At 45.7% G+C, this 14054-nt stretch overlaps 1 protein-coding gene across 12 annotated transcripts in view; it reads left to right on the top strand.

Annotated features, from left to right (window-relative positions):
• LOC106584645 (inositol hexakisphosphate and diphosphoinositol-pentakisphosphate kinase 2) overlaps positions 1 to 14054 on the top strand; it is a 58809-nt gene that overhangs the window by 8302 nt on the left and 36453 nt on the right. For 8 of the 12 annotated variants that reach the window (XR_006761553.1, XR_006761554.1, XM_045706398.1 and 5 more), the window contains exons 9-15: positions 4921 to 5022; positions 5398 to 5484; positions 5925 to 6000; positions 8230 to 8339; positions 8952 to 8975; positions 10724 to 10809; positions 12474 to 12599. Coding sequence is in view for 10 of the 12 variants with exons in the window: in XM_045706398.1 (XP_045562354.1) it covers positions 4921 to 5022; positions 5398 to 5484; positions 5925 to 6000; positions 8230 to 8339; positions 8952 to 8975; positions 10724 to 10809; positions 12474 to 12599 (611 nt within the window). In the remaining 2 variants the exon portion in view is untranslated. The remainder of the gene's footprint in view (positions 1 to 4920; positions 5023 to 5397; positions 5485 to 5924; positions 6001 to 8229; positions 8340 to 8951; positions 8976 to 10723; positions 10810 to 12473; positions 12600 to 14054) is intronic. The other 4 variants (XM_045706399.1, XM_045706400.1, XM_045706403.1 and 1 more) reach the window with 1 other exon arrangement.

Here is a 14054-nt window from a genome sequence, read left to right on the forward strand (position 1 = left end):
TACTGTACGTTGACACCCAGGGGTCAGCTGGGTAACTAGTCATACTGTACGTTGACACCCAGGGGTCAGCTGGGTAACTAGTCATACTGAACATTGACACCCAGGGGTCAGCTGGGTAACTAGTCATACTGTACATTGACACCCAGGGGTCAGCTGGGTAACTAGAGTCATACTGTACATTGACACCCAGGGGACAGCTGGGTAACTAGTCATACTGTACATTGACACCCAGGGGACAGCTGGGTAACTAGTCATACTGTACATTGACACCCAGGGGACAGCTGGGTAACTAGAGCCATACTGTACGTTGACACCCAGGGGACAGCTGGGTAACTAGTCATACTGTACGTTGACACCCAGGGGACAGCTGGGTAACTAGTCATACTGTACGTTGACACCCAGGGGTCAGCTGGGTAACTAGTCATACTGTACGTTGACACCCAGGGGACAGCTGGGTAACTAGTCATACTGTACATTGACACCCAGGGGACAGCTGGGTAACGAGTCATACTGTACGTTGACACCCAGGGGACAGCTGGGTAACGAGTCATACTGAACGTTGACACCCAGGGGTCAGCTGGGTAACTAGTCATACTGTACGTTGACACCCAGGGGTCAGCTGGGTAACTAGTCATACTGTACGTTGACACCCAGGGGACAGCTGGGTAACTAGAGCCATACTGTACGTTGACACCCAGGGGACAGCTGGGTAACTAGAGCCATACTGTACGTTGACACCCAGGGGTCAGCTGGGTAACTAGTCATACTGAACATTGACAACCAGGGGTCAGCTGGGTAACTAGTCATACTGTACATTGACACCCAGGGGACAGCTGGGTAACGAGTCATACTGTACATTGACACCCAGGGGACAGCTGGGTAACTAGAGTCATACTGTACATTGACACCCAGGGGTCAGCTGGGTAACTAGTCATACTGTACATTGACACCCAGGGGACAGCTGGGTAACTAGTCATACTGTACATTGACACCCAGGGGTCAGCTGGGTAACTAGTCATACTGTACATTGACACCCAGGGGACAGCTGGGTAACTAGAGCCATACTGTACGTTGACACCCAGGGGACAGCTGGGTAACTAGTCATACTGTACGTTGACACCCAGGGGACAGCTGGGTAACTAGTCATACTGTACGTTGACACCCAGGGGACAGCTGGGTAACTAGTCATACTGTACGTTGACACCCAGGGGACAGCTGGGTAACTAGAGTCATACTGTACGTTGACACCCAGGGGTCAGCTGGGTAACTAGAGTCATACTGAACGTTGACACCCAGGGGACAGCTGGGTAACTAGTCATACTGTACGTTGACACCCAGGGGTCAGCTGGGTAACTAGTCATACTGTACATTGACACCCAGGGGTCAGCTGGGTAACTAGTCATACTGTACATTGACACCCAGGGGACAGCAGGGTAACTAGTCATACTGTACATTGACACCCAGGGGACAGCTGGGTAACTAGTCATACTGTACGTTGACACCCAGGGGACAGCTGGGTAACTAGTCATACTGTACGTTGACACCCAGGGGACAGCTGGGTAACTAGTCATACTGTACGTTGACACCCAGGGGACAGCTGGGTAACTAGTCATACTGTACGTTGACACCCAGGGGACAGCTGGGTAACTAGAGTCATACTGTACATTGACACCCAGGGGTCAGCTGGGTAACTAGTCATACTGTACATTGACACCCAGGGGTCAGCTGGGTAACTAGTCATACTGTACATTGACACCCAGGGGTCAGCTGGGTAACTAGTCATACTGAACATTGACACCCAGGGGTCAGCTGGGTAACTAGTCATACTGTACATTGACACCCAGGGGACAGCTGGGTAACTAGAGTCATACTGTACATTGACACCCAGGGGACAGCTGGGTAACTAGTCATACTGTACATTGACACCCAGGGGACAGCTGGGTAACTAGTCATACTGTACGTTGACACCCAGGGGACAGCTGGGTAACTAGTCATACTGTACGTTGACACCCAGGGGACAGCTGGGTAACTAGAGCCATACTGTACGTTGACACCCAGGGGACAGCTGGGTAACTAGTCATACTGTACGTTGACACCCAGGGGACAGCTGGGTAACTAGTCATACTGTACGTTGACACCCAGGGGACAGCTGGGTAACTAGTCATACTGTACGTTGACACCCAGGGGACAGCTGGGTAACTAGTCATACTGTACGTTGACACCCAGGGGTCAGCTGGGTAACTAGAGTCATACTGTACGTTGACACCCAGGGGACAGCTGGGTAACTAGTCATACTGAACGTTGACACCCAGGGGTCAGCTGGGTAACTAGTCATACTGAACGTTGACACCCAGGGGTCAGCTGGGTAACTAGTCATACTGTACGTTGACACCCAGGGGACAGCTGGGTAACTAGAGCCATACTGTACGTTGACACCCAGGGGACAGCTGGGTAACTAGAGCCATACTGTACGTTGACACCCAGGGGACAGCTGGGTAACTAGTCATACTGTACGTTGACACCCAGGGGACAGCTGGGTAACTAGTCATACTGTACGTTGACACCCAGGGGACAGCTGGGTAACTAGTCATACTGTACGTTGACACCCAGGGGACAGCTGGGTAACTAGAGTCATACTGTACGTTGACACCCAGGGGTCAGCTGGGTAACTAGTCATACTGAACGTTGACACCCAGGGGTCAGCTGGGTAACTAGTCATACTGAACGTTGACACCCAGGGGTCAGCTGGGTAACTAGTCATACTGTACATTGACACCCAGGGGACAGCTGGGTAACTAGAGTCATACTGTACATTGACACCCAGGGGACAGCTGGGTAACTAGTCATACTGTACATTGACACCCAGGGGACAGCTGGGTAACTAGTCATACTGTACATTGACACCCAGGGGACAGCTGGGTAACTAGTCATACTGTACATTGACACCCAGGGGACAGCTGGGTAACTAGTCATACTGTACGTTGACACCCAGGGGACAGCTGGGTAACTAGAGCCATACTGTACGTTGACACCCAGGGGACAGCTGGGTAACTAGTCATACTGTACGTTGACACCCAGGGGACAGCTGGGTAACTAGTCATACTGTACGTTGACACCCAGGGGACAGCTGGGTAACTAGTCATACTGTACGTTGACACCCAGGGGACAGCTGGGTAACTAGTCATACTGTACGTTGACACCCAGGGGTCAGCTGGGTAACTAGAGTCATACTGTACGTTGACACCCAGGGGACAGCTGGGTAACTAGTCATACTGAACGTTGACACCCAGGGGTCAGCTGGGTAACTAGTCATACTGAACGTTGACAACCAGGGGTCAGCTGGGTAACTAGTCATACTGTACGTTGACACCCAGGGGACAGCTGGGTAACGAGTCATACTGTACGTTGACACCCAGGGGACAGCTGGGTAACTAGAGTCATACTGTACATTGACACCCAGGGGTCAGCTGGGTAACTAGTCATACTGTACATTGACACCCAGGGGACAGCTGGGTAACTAGTTATACTGTACATTGACACCCAGGGGTCAGCTGGGTAACTAGTCATACTGTACATTGACACCCAGGGGACAGCTGGGTAACTAGAGCCATACTGTACGTTGACACCCAGGGGACAGCTGGGTAACTAGTCATACTGTACGTTGACACCCAGGGGACAGCTGGGTAACTAGTCATACTGTACGTTGACACCCAGGGGACAGCTGGGTAACTAGTCATACTGTACGTTGACACCCAGGGGTCAGCTGGGTAACTAGAGTCATACTGTACGTTGACACCCAGGGGACAGCTGGGTAACTAGAGTCATACTGAACGTTGACACCCAGGGGACAGCTGGGTAACTAGTCATACTGAACGTTGACACCCAGGGGTCAGCTGGGTAACTAGTCATACTGAACGTTGACACCCAGGGGTCAGCTGGGTAACTAGTCATACTGTACGTTGACACCCAGGGGTCAGCTGGGTACCTAGTCATACTGTACGTTGACACCCAGGGGTCAGCTGGGTAACTAGTCATACTGAACGTTGACACCCAGGGGTCAGCTGGGTAACTAGTCATACTGAACGTTGACAACCAGGGGTCAGCTGGGTAACTAGTCATACTGTACGTTGACACCCAGGGGACAGCTGGGTAACGAGTCATACTGTACATTGACACCCAGGGGACAGCTGGGTAACTAGAGTCATACTGTACATTGACACCCAGGGGTCAGCTGGGTAACTAGTCATACTGTACATTGACACCCAGGGGACAGCTGGGTAACTAGTTATACTGTACATTGACACCCAGGGGTCAGCTGGGTAACTAGTCATACTGTACATTGACACCCAGGGGACAGCTGGGTAACTAGAGCCATACTGTACGTTGACACCCAGGGGACAGCTGGGTAACTAGTCATACTGTACGTTGACACCCAGGGGACAGCTGGGTAACTAGTCATACTGTACGTTGACACCCAGGGGACAGCTGGGTAACTAGTCATACTGTACGTTGACACCCAGGGGACAGCTGGGTAACTAGAGTCATACTGTACGTTGACACCCAGGGGTCAGCTGGGTAACTAGAGTCATACTGAACGTTGACACCCAGGGGACAGCTGGGTAACTAGTCATACTGAACGTTGACACCCAGGGGTCAGCTGGGTAACTAGTCATACTGAACATTGACACCCAGGGGTCAGCTGGGTAACTAGTCATACTGTACATTGACACCCAGGGGTCAGCTGGGTAACTAGTCATACTGTACATTGACACCCAGGGGTCAGCTGGGTAACTAGTCATACTGTACATTGACAAAGTAAAAGTGTCTTTTAGCCACAACTCATTCCTTGAACTAGCTAGAATCCAAACTCTGCTATAGCTCACACTATTAGTTGTCCCCCCCCCACACACACACACACAGGAACATGGTGATGCGAGAGCTGGCCCCTCAGTTCCACATCCCCTGGTCCATCCCCCTGGAGGCTGAGGACATACCCATAGTCCCCACCACCTCAGGAACCATGTGAGTACTCCTCTCCTCTTCCTTTTTTTCAATTCTCCCCTCATCCTCCTGCTTCTTTCTCTTCTTCCTGTCCCCCCCTCTTCCTTACTCATCTCTTCTAGAGGTATTCTGAGGTGGTTTAGTGAACTATACTCACGTGGTGATTAACCTCTCTTGAGACACGAAGACTTGTTAGCTCCCACAGCTAACTCCTAAGTGTTATCTCATTGGGCTAAATATAGTCCTGAGTCACATAAATGACCTAGTTTGATACCCGGTGTATATAACTGATTTCCATGTCCATTAGCCTATTGGTTTTCCAGCCCTCAGCCTATTGAGATTCTCAATAATAAAGGATGAGTACAGTAAACAACTCTAATGTGACCTGTCCCACAGGATGGAGCTGCGCTGTGTCATCGCCATCATCCGCCACGGAGACCGCACCCCCAAACAGAAGATGAAGATGGAAGTCCGACACCCTCTGTGAGTCTATGTACCTCAAATACCCCCTCTGTGAGTCTATGTACCTCAAATACCCCCTCCTGTGAGTCTATGTACCTCAAATACACCCTCCTGGGAGTCTATGTACCTCAAATACACCCTCCTGGGAGTCTATGTACCTCAAATACACCCTCCTGGGAGTCTATGTACCTCAAATACACCCTCCTGGGAGTCTATGTACCTCAAATACACCCTCCTGGGAGTCTATGTACCTCAAATACACCCTCCTGGGAGTCTATGTACCTCAAATACACCCTCTCCCTATTCACAGTGGGCAAAATTTTACATGCTGACGTATTAATGACTTCATTTTCTGTTCGTCCATATAACAAATACAACTTGAAATTCACCTTCCCCAGTCCTGTTGCATTTCAGTGTTGAATCTGTTGTTTAGATTTAATGTTTGAATATGTTGTTTTTAGATTCTTTGCGCTGTTTGAAAAGTATGGAGGTTACAAGTCAGGGAAACTGAAGTTGAAGAAGCCCAAACAGCTACAGGTCAGTCCAAGTATCTCTTCTTTTCCTATAACACAGAAACCCTCTGTTGAGCGGAAGCCTATTTGCGGTGTTGGGGAAGCTACTCTGAAAATATAGTTTACCAGGTTACCAATTACTTGTTTGTTTACTTAAGTTACTTTGAAAAAGTAGTTCACTGCATCCAAACTACAGTACTTTGTGAAAAATAATCATCTGAAATGGTGTGAATTATGCAAGTCGAAAAATATAGTTAATTATAGCCCATATGTGACCGATTTGATCCGGCTTGATTCGGTCTTGTGTAGCAAAATTAGATTAAAAAAAATAAAAAATGTTTTTACATTTGATAAAAGTAGAGACTCAGCTCGAAAATGGTATCATACACTACAGTTGAGGAACAATGGAAAAGTAATTCTGCTTTGAAAGTTGATAAACTTGTAACCTTACATTTGAGAAAATGGCCCTTGAATGTTTTGGTACCTACTGGAGAGCTCTTTGTCTACACCCATTTAGCATCGTTCACACCCTCAAGCCCCACCCATCCCTTTAAAGATTTACATGTGAGGTTATGTACTAAACAACCAAAGATTTCAAGACTAAAGGCTGTTATATACTACAGGTGTGTTGGTAAATTGAATCTGGAGTGCTCTCGGTGTTCGTAAGCTCAGAGCGTTGTCAGATTGTCTGTTCGTAAGTTCAGAGCGTTTCGCGTAATACACGTAACGTTACCTAGCGAGCCAGCCAGCTAACGTTAGCTAGCTAGCTAACAGTACACTTTAACTTTAAATGAAAATTACTTTCTGCCAAAATTAGTAACATGTAATATTTGAAAATATAGCTAGCTGGACTCTCTTACCCGTATACATGGATAGACACTTCTCTCGCTCTGTCACCGATGCCATGGTTGCCCTTTAGTTTGAAGATGTAATCCAGAGATAGGTTATACAACAGCTCTCTGTGTTCTCTTTTCGACTCCGTCTGCATATTTGCAATCAAAGGCCAGAATGTTCTCCATCTCTTTAGCTATCATACTCTAATTCCACTGATTTCAAAACTCGGTCCTCCAGAAAGTGGAGAGCAACACTTATGCAGTTCTACTACGTGATGTCTTTCAAAAAAGCTGCGTTAGAAAGGATTACCTACACATGCTGACCAGCTCATGGTATAGACAGAAGCCTGTTACAATCCGAACTCATCTCTCGGTATGTCCAGCCGACTCATTATCTCAGCCAATCATGGCTAGCGGGAAGGTTGCTGACTTGTTCCGTGGCTAAACCAACTAGGCTCGTAGTTTATCAATTTTATTCATATTTACAGATGGCATGGTAAAACAGTAGTGTGTAGTTCCAGTAGTTACCTACACCACTACATGGTAAAATGGTAGTGTGTAGTTCCAGTAGTTAGCTACACCGCTACATGGTAAACAGTACTGTGTAGTTCCAGTAGTTAGCTGCACTGCTTCATGGCAAAAAAGTAATTACCTACTGAAAACACTATATAGATTTGAATTTAGTTCAACTACCACTAAGCTACTGGAAAATGTTATTAATTTACTAGTTGAACTACATGTAGTACACTACTCCCCAACACTGCTTATTTGTGACAATAAGATAATACTGTATATGGTCGCTACCTCTAATCCAGTTCTTTTCAAGGTTTCCAACACCTGGAAAATGTCCTGCCACTGTCGCCTCTTTGTAGGGTTTTTTCAGTTTTGTAATGTAGGAGAATATAACACATTAGATCTGGTAAAAGGTAATACAAAAAAAGGTTTTTTTTATTGTTCCATCTTTGAAATGCAAGAGAAAGGCCACAATTTATTCCAGTTTAGGCACAATTTAGATTCTGGCCACTAGATGGCAGCTGTTTGTGCTCAAAGTTTTAGACTGATCCAATGAACCATTGCTTTTCTGTTCAAAATATTGTATCAAGTCTGCCCAAATGTGCCTAATTGGTTTATTGATACATTTTTCAAGTTCATAAGTGCACTTTCCTCAAACAATAGCATGGTATTATTTCACTGTAATAGCTACTGTAAATTGGAGAGGGCAGTTAGATTAGCAAGAATTTAAGCTTTTTGCCCGTATCAGATATATCTCTGTCCTGGGAAATGTTCTTGTTACTTACAACCTCATGCTAATCACATTAGCGCTCGTTAGCTCAACCGTCCCGTGGGGGTCACCGATCCTGTAGAGGTTAAGTACTTTGTGACAAATGTCAGATCAATTGACTGTTGTGTGTTTTGTGTAGGAAGTGCTGGACATTGCCCGGCTCCTACTGGCTGAGTTGGGACAGCACACAGACTGTGAGATCGAGGAGAAGAAGGGTAAACTGGAGCAGCTCAAGACGGTCCTAGAGATGTGAGAGACTCTTATGGGCACGCCACTCACACCAGGGTTGTCAGGTGACCAGTATTACGATACTCAGAAGTATCGTGGCAAGGAAACAAAACATGAAGTAGACTTAATTTGTTATGGAAAACAGTCCTAATGTTGACGAGGAACAAAGTCTGCTTCGTTTATTTTTTTTTTTTTTTGCCATGGATAATCTGGTATCCTAGTATATACTTGCGCACTCACACACACACACACGTCACGCTCTAATCTGTCCATAATTTTATCCATGCATCAGGTAGTGATCTGCTCTTCTGTATGTGATGCTCGGTGTGGAAACCACCTCCGTGTTGCTGTGTCTGTAGTCCAGTGTAGAAACCTCCTCCGTGTTGCTGTGTCTGTTGTCCAGTGTAGAAACCTTCTCCGTGTTGCTGTGTCTGTTGTCCAGTGTAGAAACCTCCATGTTGCTGTGTCTGTTGTCCAGTGCTCCACACATTGAATTAGCCTAGTCCCTGTATTCCTGAAACACACCGTAGCCTAGCAGCTTTCACTTTGTGGACAACCCCCATCCTCCTTGTCTATAATTCTCTTTTCCTCCCTCCTCTCTCTCTCTCTCTCTCTCTCCTCCTCTTTCCAAAGGGAATCCAGCTTGAATGACACTCGGTATACCCCCTCCCCTGGTTCACTCCTCCTCGCTCTGTAACCACCACTGCCATTAACCTCCATTCATACTGAGGGATTTTATACTGACCATTAGAATCAGGGACCACTAGCCACATCTGTGTGTGTGCGTTTTTAAACGAGTGCTGTGTTTGTCTGCGATGCATGTCGTTCTGAAAGTTGCCCTCTAATCTCACTACACCTTCGTCCTCTCACTCTTCTCGTTCTCTGTGTACTGTATATAGTCTTCCTGGTTAAACTCGTTGATAATGGTATGGGATTGCATATTAACCACAATTCAATGCAAATGGCACCTCTGACAATAACCAAGGATCAAACACACAGGTCCATGATCTGTGAGGGTGATTGATCTGTGAGGGTGATTGATCTGTGAGGGTGATTGATCTGTGAGGGTGATTGATCTGGGAGGGTGATTGATCTGGGAGGGTGCGGGAACAGGGAATCCAGGATTGGTTGTAAAACAGACTGTATTGCCTATCAAACCCGTTTTCACAGGGCTGTCATGTGCTTGGTCTGTACGTTGTGTCAAACCAGATGATTGTCCCAAGGACTCTCTTCTATTAGATGTTTTACATTAGTGATGGATATGCTAAATTATTAGAATTGCCGGAGCATTGAGCAGCAGTAGGTAGCCTATCACTGTCACATCAATGTATCGCAAACCACAGGGGAGGTAGAGATAGGTGGGGGGGTGTTATGCACTTTTACCAAATACCTGTCACATCCTGAAGGACAGCGCTGGTATGGCACATAAGGGATTACCAGTAACACAGTGACCGCAGGCTTCCAAAGATCATACACAACAACCCAAAACATGTTTCCAGAAACCAGGCAGCTACTGAGCTAGTTTAGCCTAACTCGCTTGGCCTAGCCTTACTGACTGAGCACTTGCTAGCTAGCGTTTGAAGCTGGTCGAAGACCTCTGAACCATGGTTCTGAAATGAAATGTCGTGTTCGACAGGGTCTGAGTCAGTTCCATTTAAAAATTGCCAATTCCATCCAGTAATTAATTGATTTTAGTCCAAGAAAAGTGTTATTTAAAAATAAAAATAAGGATCTTTAAAATGTACTTCCTAAATTGACAAAGTTCGAATGGAGTTGAGCTCAACACTGAGCTCTTGACATAGGTCACATGTCTGTAAGGAGTGTGTACTGCCCCTGTATAATGATGACTGGTGCTTCATTAAGGGTGGATACCTGCCCCTGTATAATGATGACTGGTGCTTCATTAAGGGTGGATACCTGCCCCTGTATAATGATGACTGGTGCTTCATTAAGGGTGGATACCTGCCCCCTGTATAATGATGACTGGTGCTTCATTAAGGGTGGATACCTGCCCCTGTATAATGATGACTGGTGCTTCATTAAGGGTGGATACCTGCCCCTGTATAATGATGACTGGTCCTTCATTAAGGGTGGATAGATACCTGCCCCCTGTATAATGGTGACTGGTGCTTCATTAAGGGTGGATACCTGCCCCTGTATAATGATGACTGGTGCTTCATTAAGGGTGGATACCTGCCCCTGTATAATGATGACTGGTCCTTCATTAAGGGTGGATAGATACCTGCCCCTGTATAATGATGACTGGTGCTTCATTAAGGGTGGATACCTGCCCCCTGTATAATGATGACTGGTGCTTCATTAAGGGTGGATACCTGCCCCTGTATAATGATGACTGGTGCTTCATTAAGGGTGGATACCTGCCCCTGTGTGCGTGTGTCTTCCAGGTACGGCCATTTCTCAGGCATCAACAGGAAGGTGCAGCTCACCTACCTGCCCAACGGACAGCCCAAAGCCTCCAGTGAGGAAGAAGGTAGGGAGGAGTCGTCGCAGGCATACACCATCTCTGCTCATGTTCATGATTAACTTCTTAAACATACAGTTGAAGTCGGAAGTTTACATACACCTTAGCCAAATACATTTAAACTCAGTTTTTCACAATTCCTGACATTTAATCTGAGTAAAAATTCCCTGTCTTAGGTCAGTTAGGATCACCACTTTATTTTAAGGATGTGAAATGTCAGAATAATAGTAGAGAATTTATTTATATCAGCTTTTCTTTCATCACATTCCCAGTGGGTCAGAAGTTTACATACACTCAATTAGTATTTGGTAGCATTGCCTTTAAATTGTTTAACTTGGGTCAAATGTTTCGGGTAGCCTTCCACAAGCTTCCCACAATAAGTTGGGTGAATACTGACCCAGTCCTCCTGACAGAGCTGGTGTAATTGAGTCAGGTTTGTAGGCCTCCTTGCTAGCACATGCTTTTTCAGTTCTGCCCACAAATTTTCTATAGGATTGAGATCAGGGCTTTGTGATGGCCACTCCAATACCTTGACTTTGTTGTCCTTAAGCCATTTTGCCACAACTTTGGAAGTATGCTTGGGGTCATTGTCCATTTGGAAGACCCATTTGCGACCAACCTTTAACTTCCTGACTGATGTCTTGAGATGTTGCTTCAATATATCCACATAATTTTCCTCCCTCATGATGCCATCTATTTTGTGAAGTGCACCTGTCCCTCCTGCAGCAAAGCACCCCCACAACATGATGCTGCCACCACCGTGCTTCACGTTCTATTTGTGTTTCATCAGACCAGAGGACATTTCTCCATGTGCAGTTGCAAACCGTAGTCTGGCTTTTTTATTGCGGTTTTGGAACAGTGGCTTCTTCCTTGCTGAGCGGCCTTTCAGGTTATGTCGATATAGAACTCGTTTTACTGTGGATATAGATACTTTTGTACCTGTTTCCTCCAGCATCTTCACAGGGTCCTTTGCTGTTGTTCTGGGATTGATTTGCACTTTTCGCACCAAAGTACGTTCATCTCTAGGAGACAGAACGCGTCTCCTTCCTGAGCGGTATGACGGCTGCGTGGTCCCATGGTGTTTATACTTGCGTACTATTGTTTGTACAGATGAAAGTGGTACCTTCAGGCGTTTGACAATTACTCCCAAGGATGAACCAGACTTGTGGAGGTCTACAATTTTTTTTCTGAGGTCTTTGCTGATTTCTTTTGATTTTCCCATGATGTCAAGCAAAGAGGCACTGAGTTTGAAGGTAGGCCTTGAAATACATCCACAGGTACACTTCCAATTGACTCAAATTATGTCAATTAGCTTATCAGAAGCTTCTAAAGCCATGATATCATTACTGGAATTTTTCAAGCTGTTTAAAGGCATAGTCAACTTAGTGTATGTAAACTTCTGACGCACTGGAATTGTGATACAGTGATTGATAAGTGAAATCTGTCTGTAAACAATTGTTGGAAAAATGACTTGTGTCATGCACAAAGTAGATGTCCTAACCGACTTGCCAAAACTATAGTTTGTTAACAATACATTTGTGGAGTGGTTGATAAACGAGTTTTAATGACTCCAACCTAAGTGTATGTAAACTTCTGACTTCAACTGTACGTTTAACATGCACATTCTTGGCCTGCAGGAACTAATGCAGTCATTTTTGTGTGTGTGTGTTCAGAGGGTCCAAAGGAGGGTTCGTCTCTGCTGCTGGTGTTGAAGTGGGGCGGGGAGCTGACCCCGGCAGGCAGGGTACAGGCTGAGGAGCTGGGCAGGGCCTTCCGCTGCATGTACCCTGGAGGACAAGGTACAGTTCTCTACAACTGGACATTCCTACTACCTCTGGTTATACTCCTCACCTCTACACTATATACTACCTCTATACTATATACTACCTCTACATTCCTCACCTCTACACTATATACTACCTCTACACTCCTCACCTCTACACTATATACTACCTCTACATTCCTCACCTCTACACTATATACTACCTCTACACTATATACTACCTCTACACTCCTCACTTCTACACTATATACTACCTCTACACTTCTCACCTCTACACTATATACTACCTCTACACTCCTCACCTCTACACTATATACTACCTCTACATTCCTCACCTCTACACTATATACTACCTCTACATTCCTCACCTCTACACTATATACTACCTCTACATTCCTCACCTCTACACTATATACTACCTCTACATTCCTCACCTCTACACTATATACTACCTCTACATTCCTCACCTCTACACTATATACTACCTCTACACTCCTCACCTCTACACGATATACCACCTCTACATTCCTCACCTCTACACTATATACTACCTCTACACTATATACTACCTCTACACTATATACTACCTCTACACTCCTCACTTCTACACTATATACTACCTCTACACTAATACTACCTCTACACGATATACCACCTCTACACGATATACCACCTCTACACGATATACCACCTCTACACGATATACCACCTCTACACGATATACCACCTCTACACTCCTCACTTCTACACTATATACTACCTCTACACTCCTCACCTCTACACTATATACTACCTCTACATTCCTCACCTCTACACTATATACTACCTCTACATTCCTCACCTCTACACTATATACTACCTCTACACTCCTCACCTCTACACGATATACCACCTCTACATTCCTCACCTCTACACTATATACTACCTCTACACTATATACTACCTCTACACTATATACTACCTCTACACTCCTCACCTCTACACTATATACTACCTCTACACTCCTCACTTCTACACTATATACTACCTCTACACTATATACTACCTCTACACGATATACCACCTCTACACGATATACCACCTCTACACGATATACCACCTCTACACGATATACCACCTCTACACTCCTCACTTCTACACTATATACTACCTCTACACTCCTCACCTCTACACTATATACTACCTCTACATTCCTCACCTCTACACTATATACTACCTCTACATTCCTCACCTCTACACTATATACTACCTCTACACTCCTCACCTCTACACGATATACCACCTCTACACTATATACTACCTCTACACTATATACTACCTCTACACTCCTCACTTCTACACTATATACTACCTCTACACTATATACTACCTCTACACGATATACCACCTCTACACGATATACCACCTCTACACGATATACCACCTCTACACGATATACCACCTCTACACGATATACCACCTCTACACTCCT

This window comes from Salmo salar, chromosome ssa23 (genome assembly GCF_905237065.1).
Source record: "Salmo salar chromosome ssa23, Ssal_v3.1, whole genome shotgun sequence".
Lineage (NCBI taxonomy): Eukaryota > Metazoa > Chordata > Actinopteri > Salmoniformes > Salmonidae > Salmo > Salmo salar.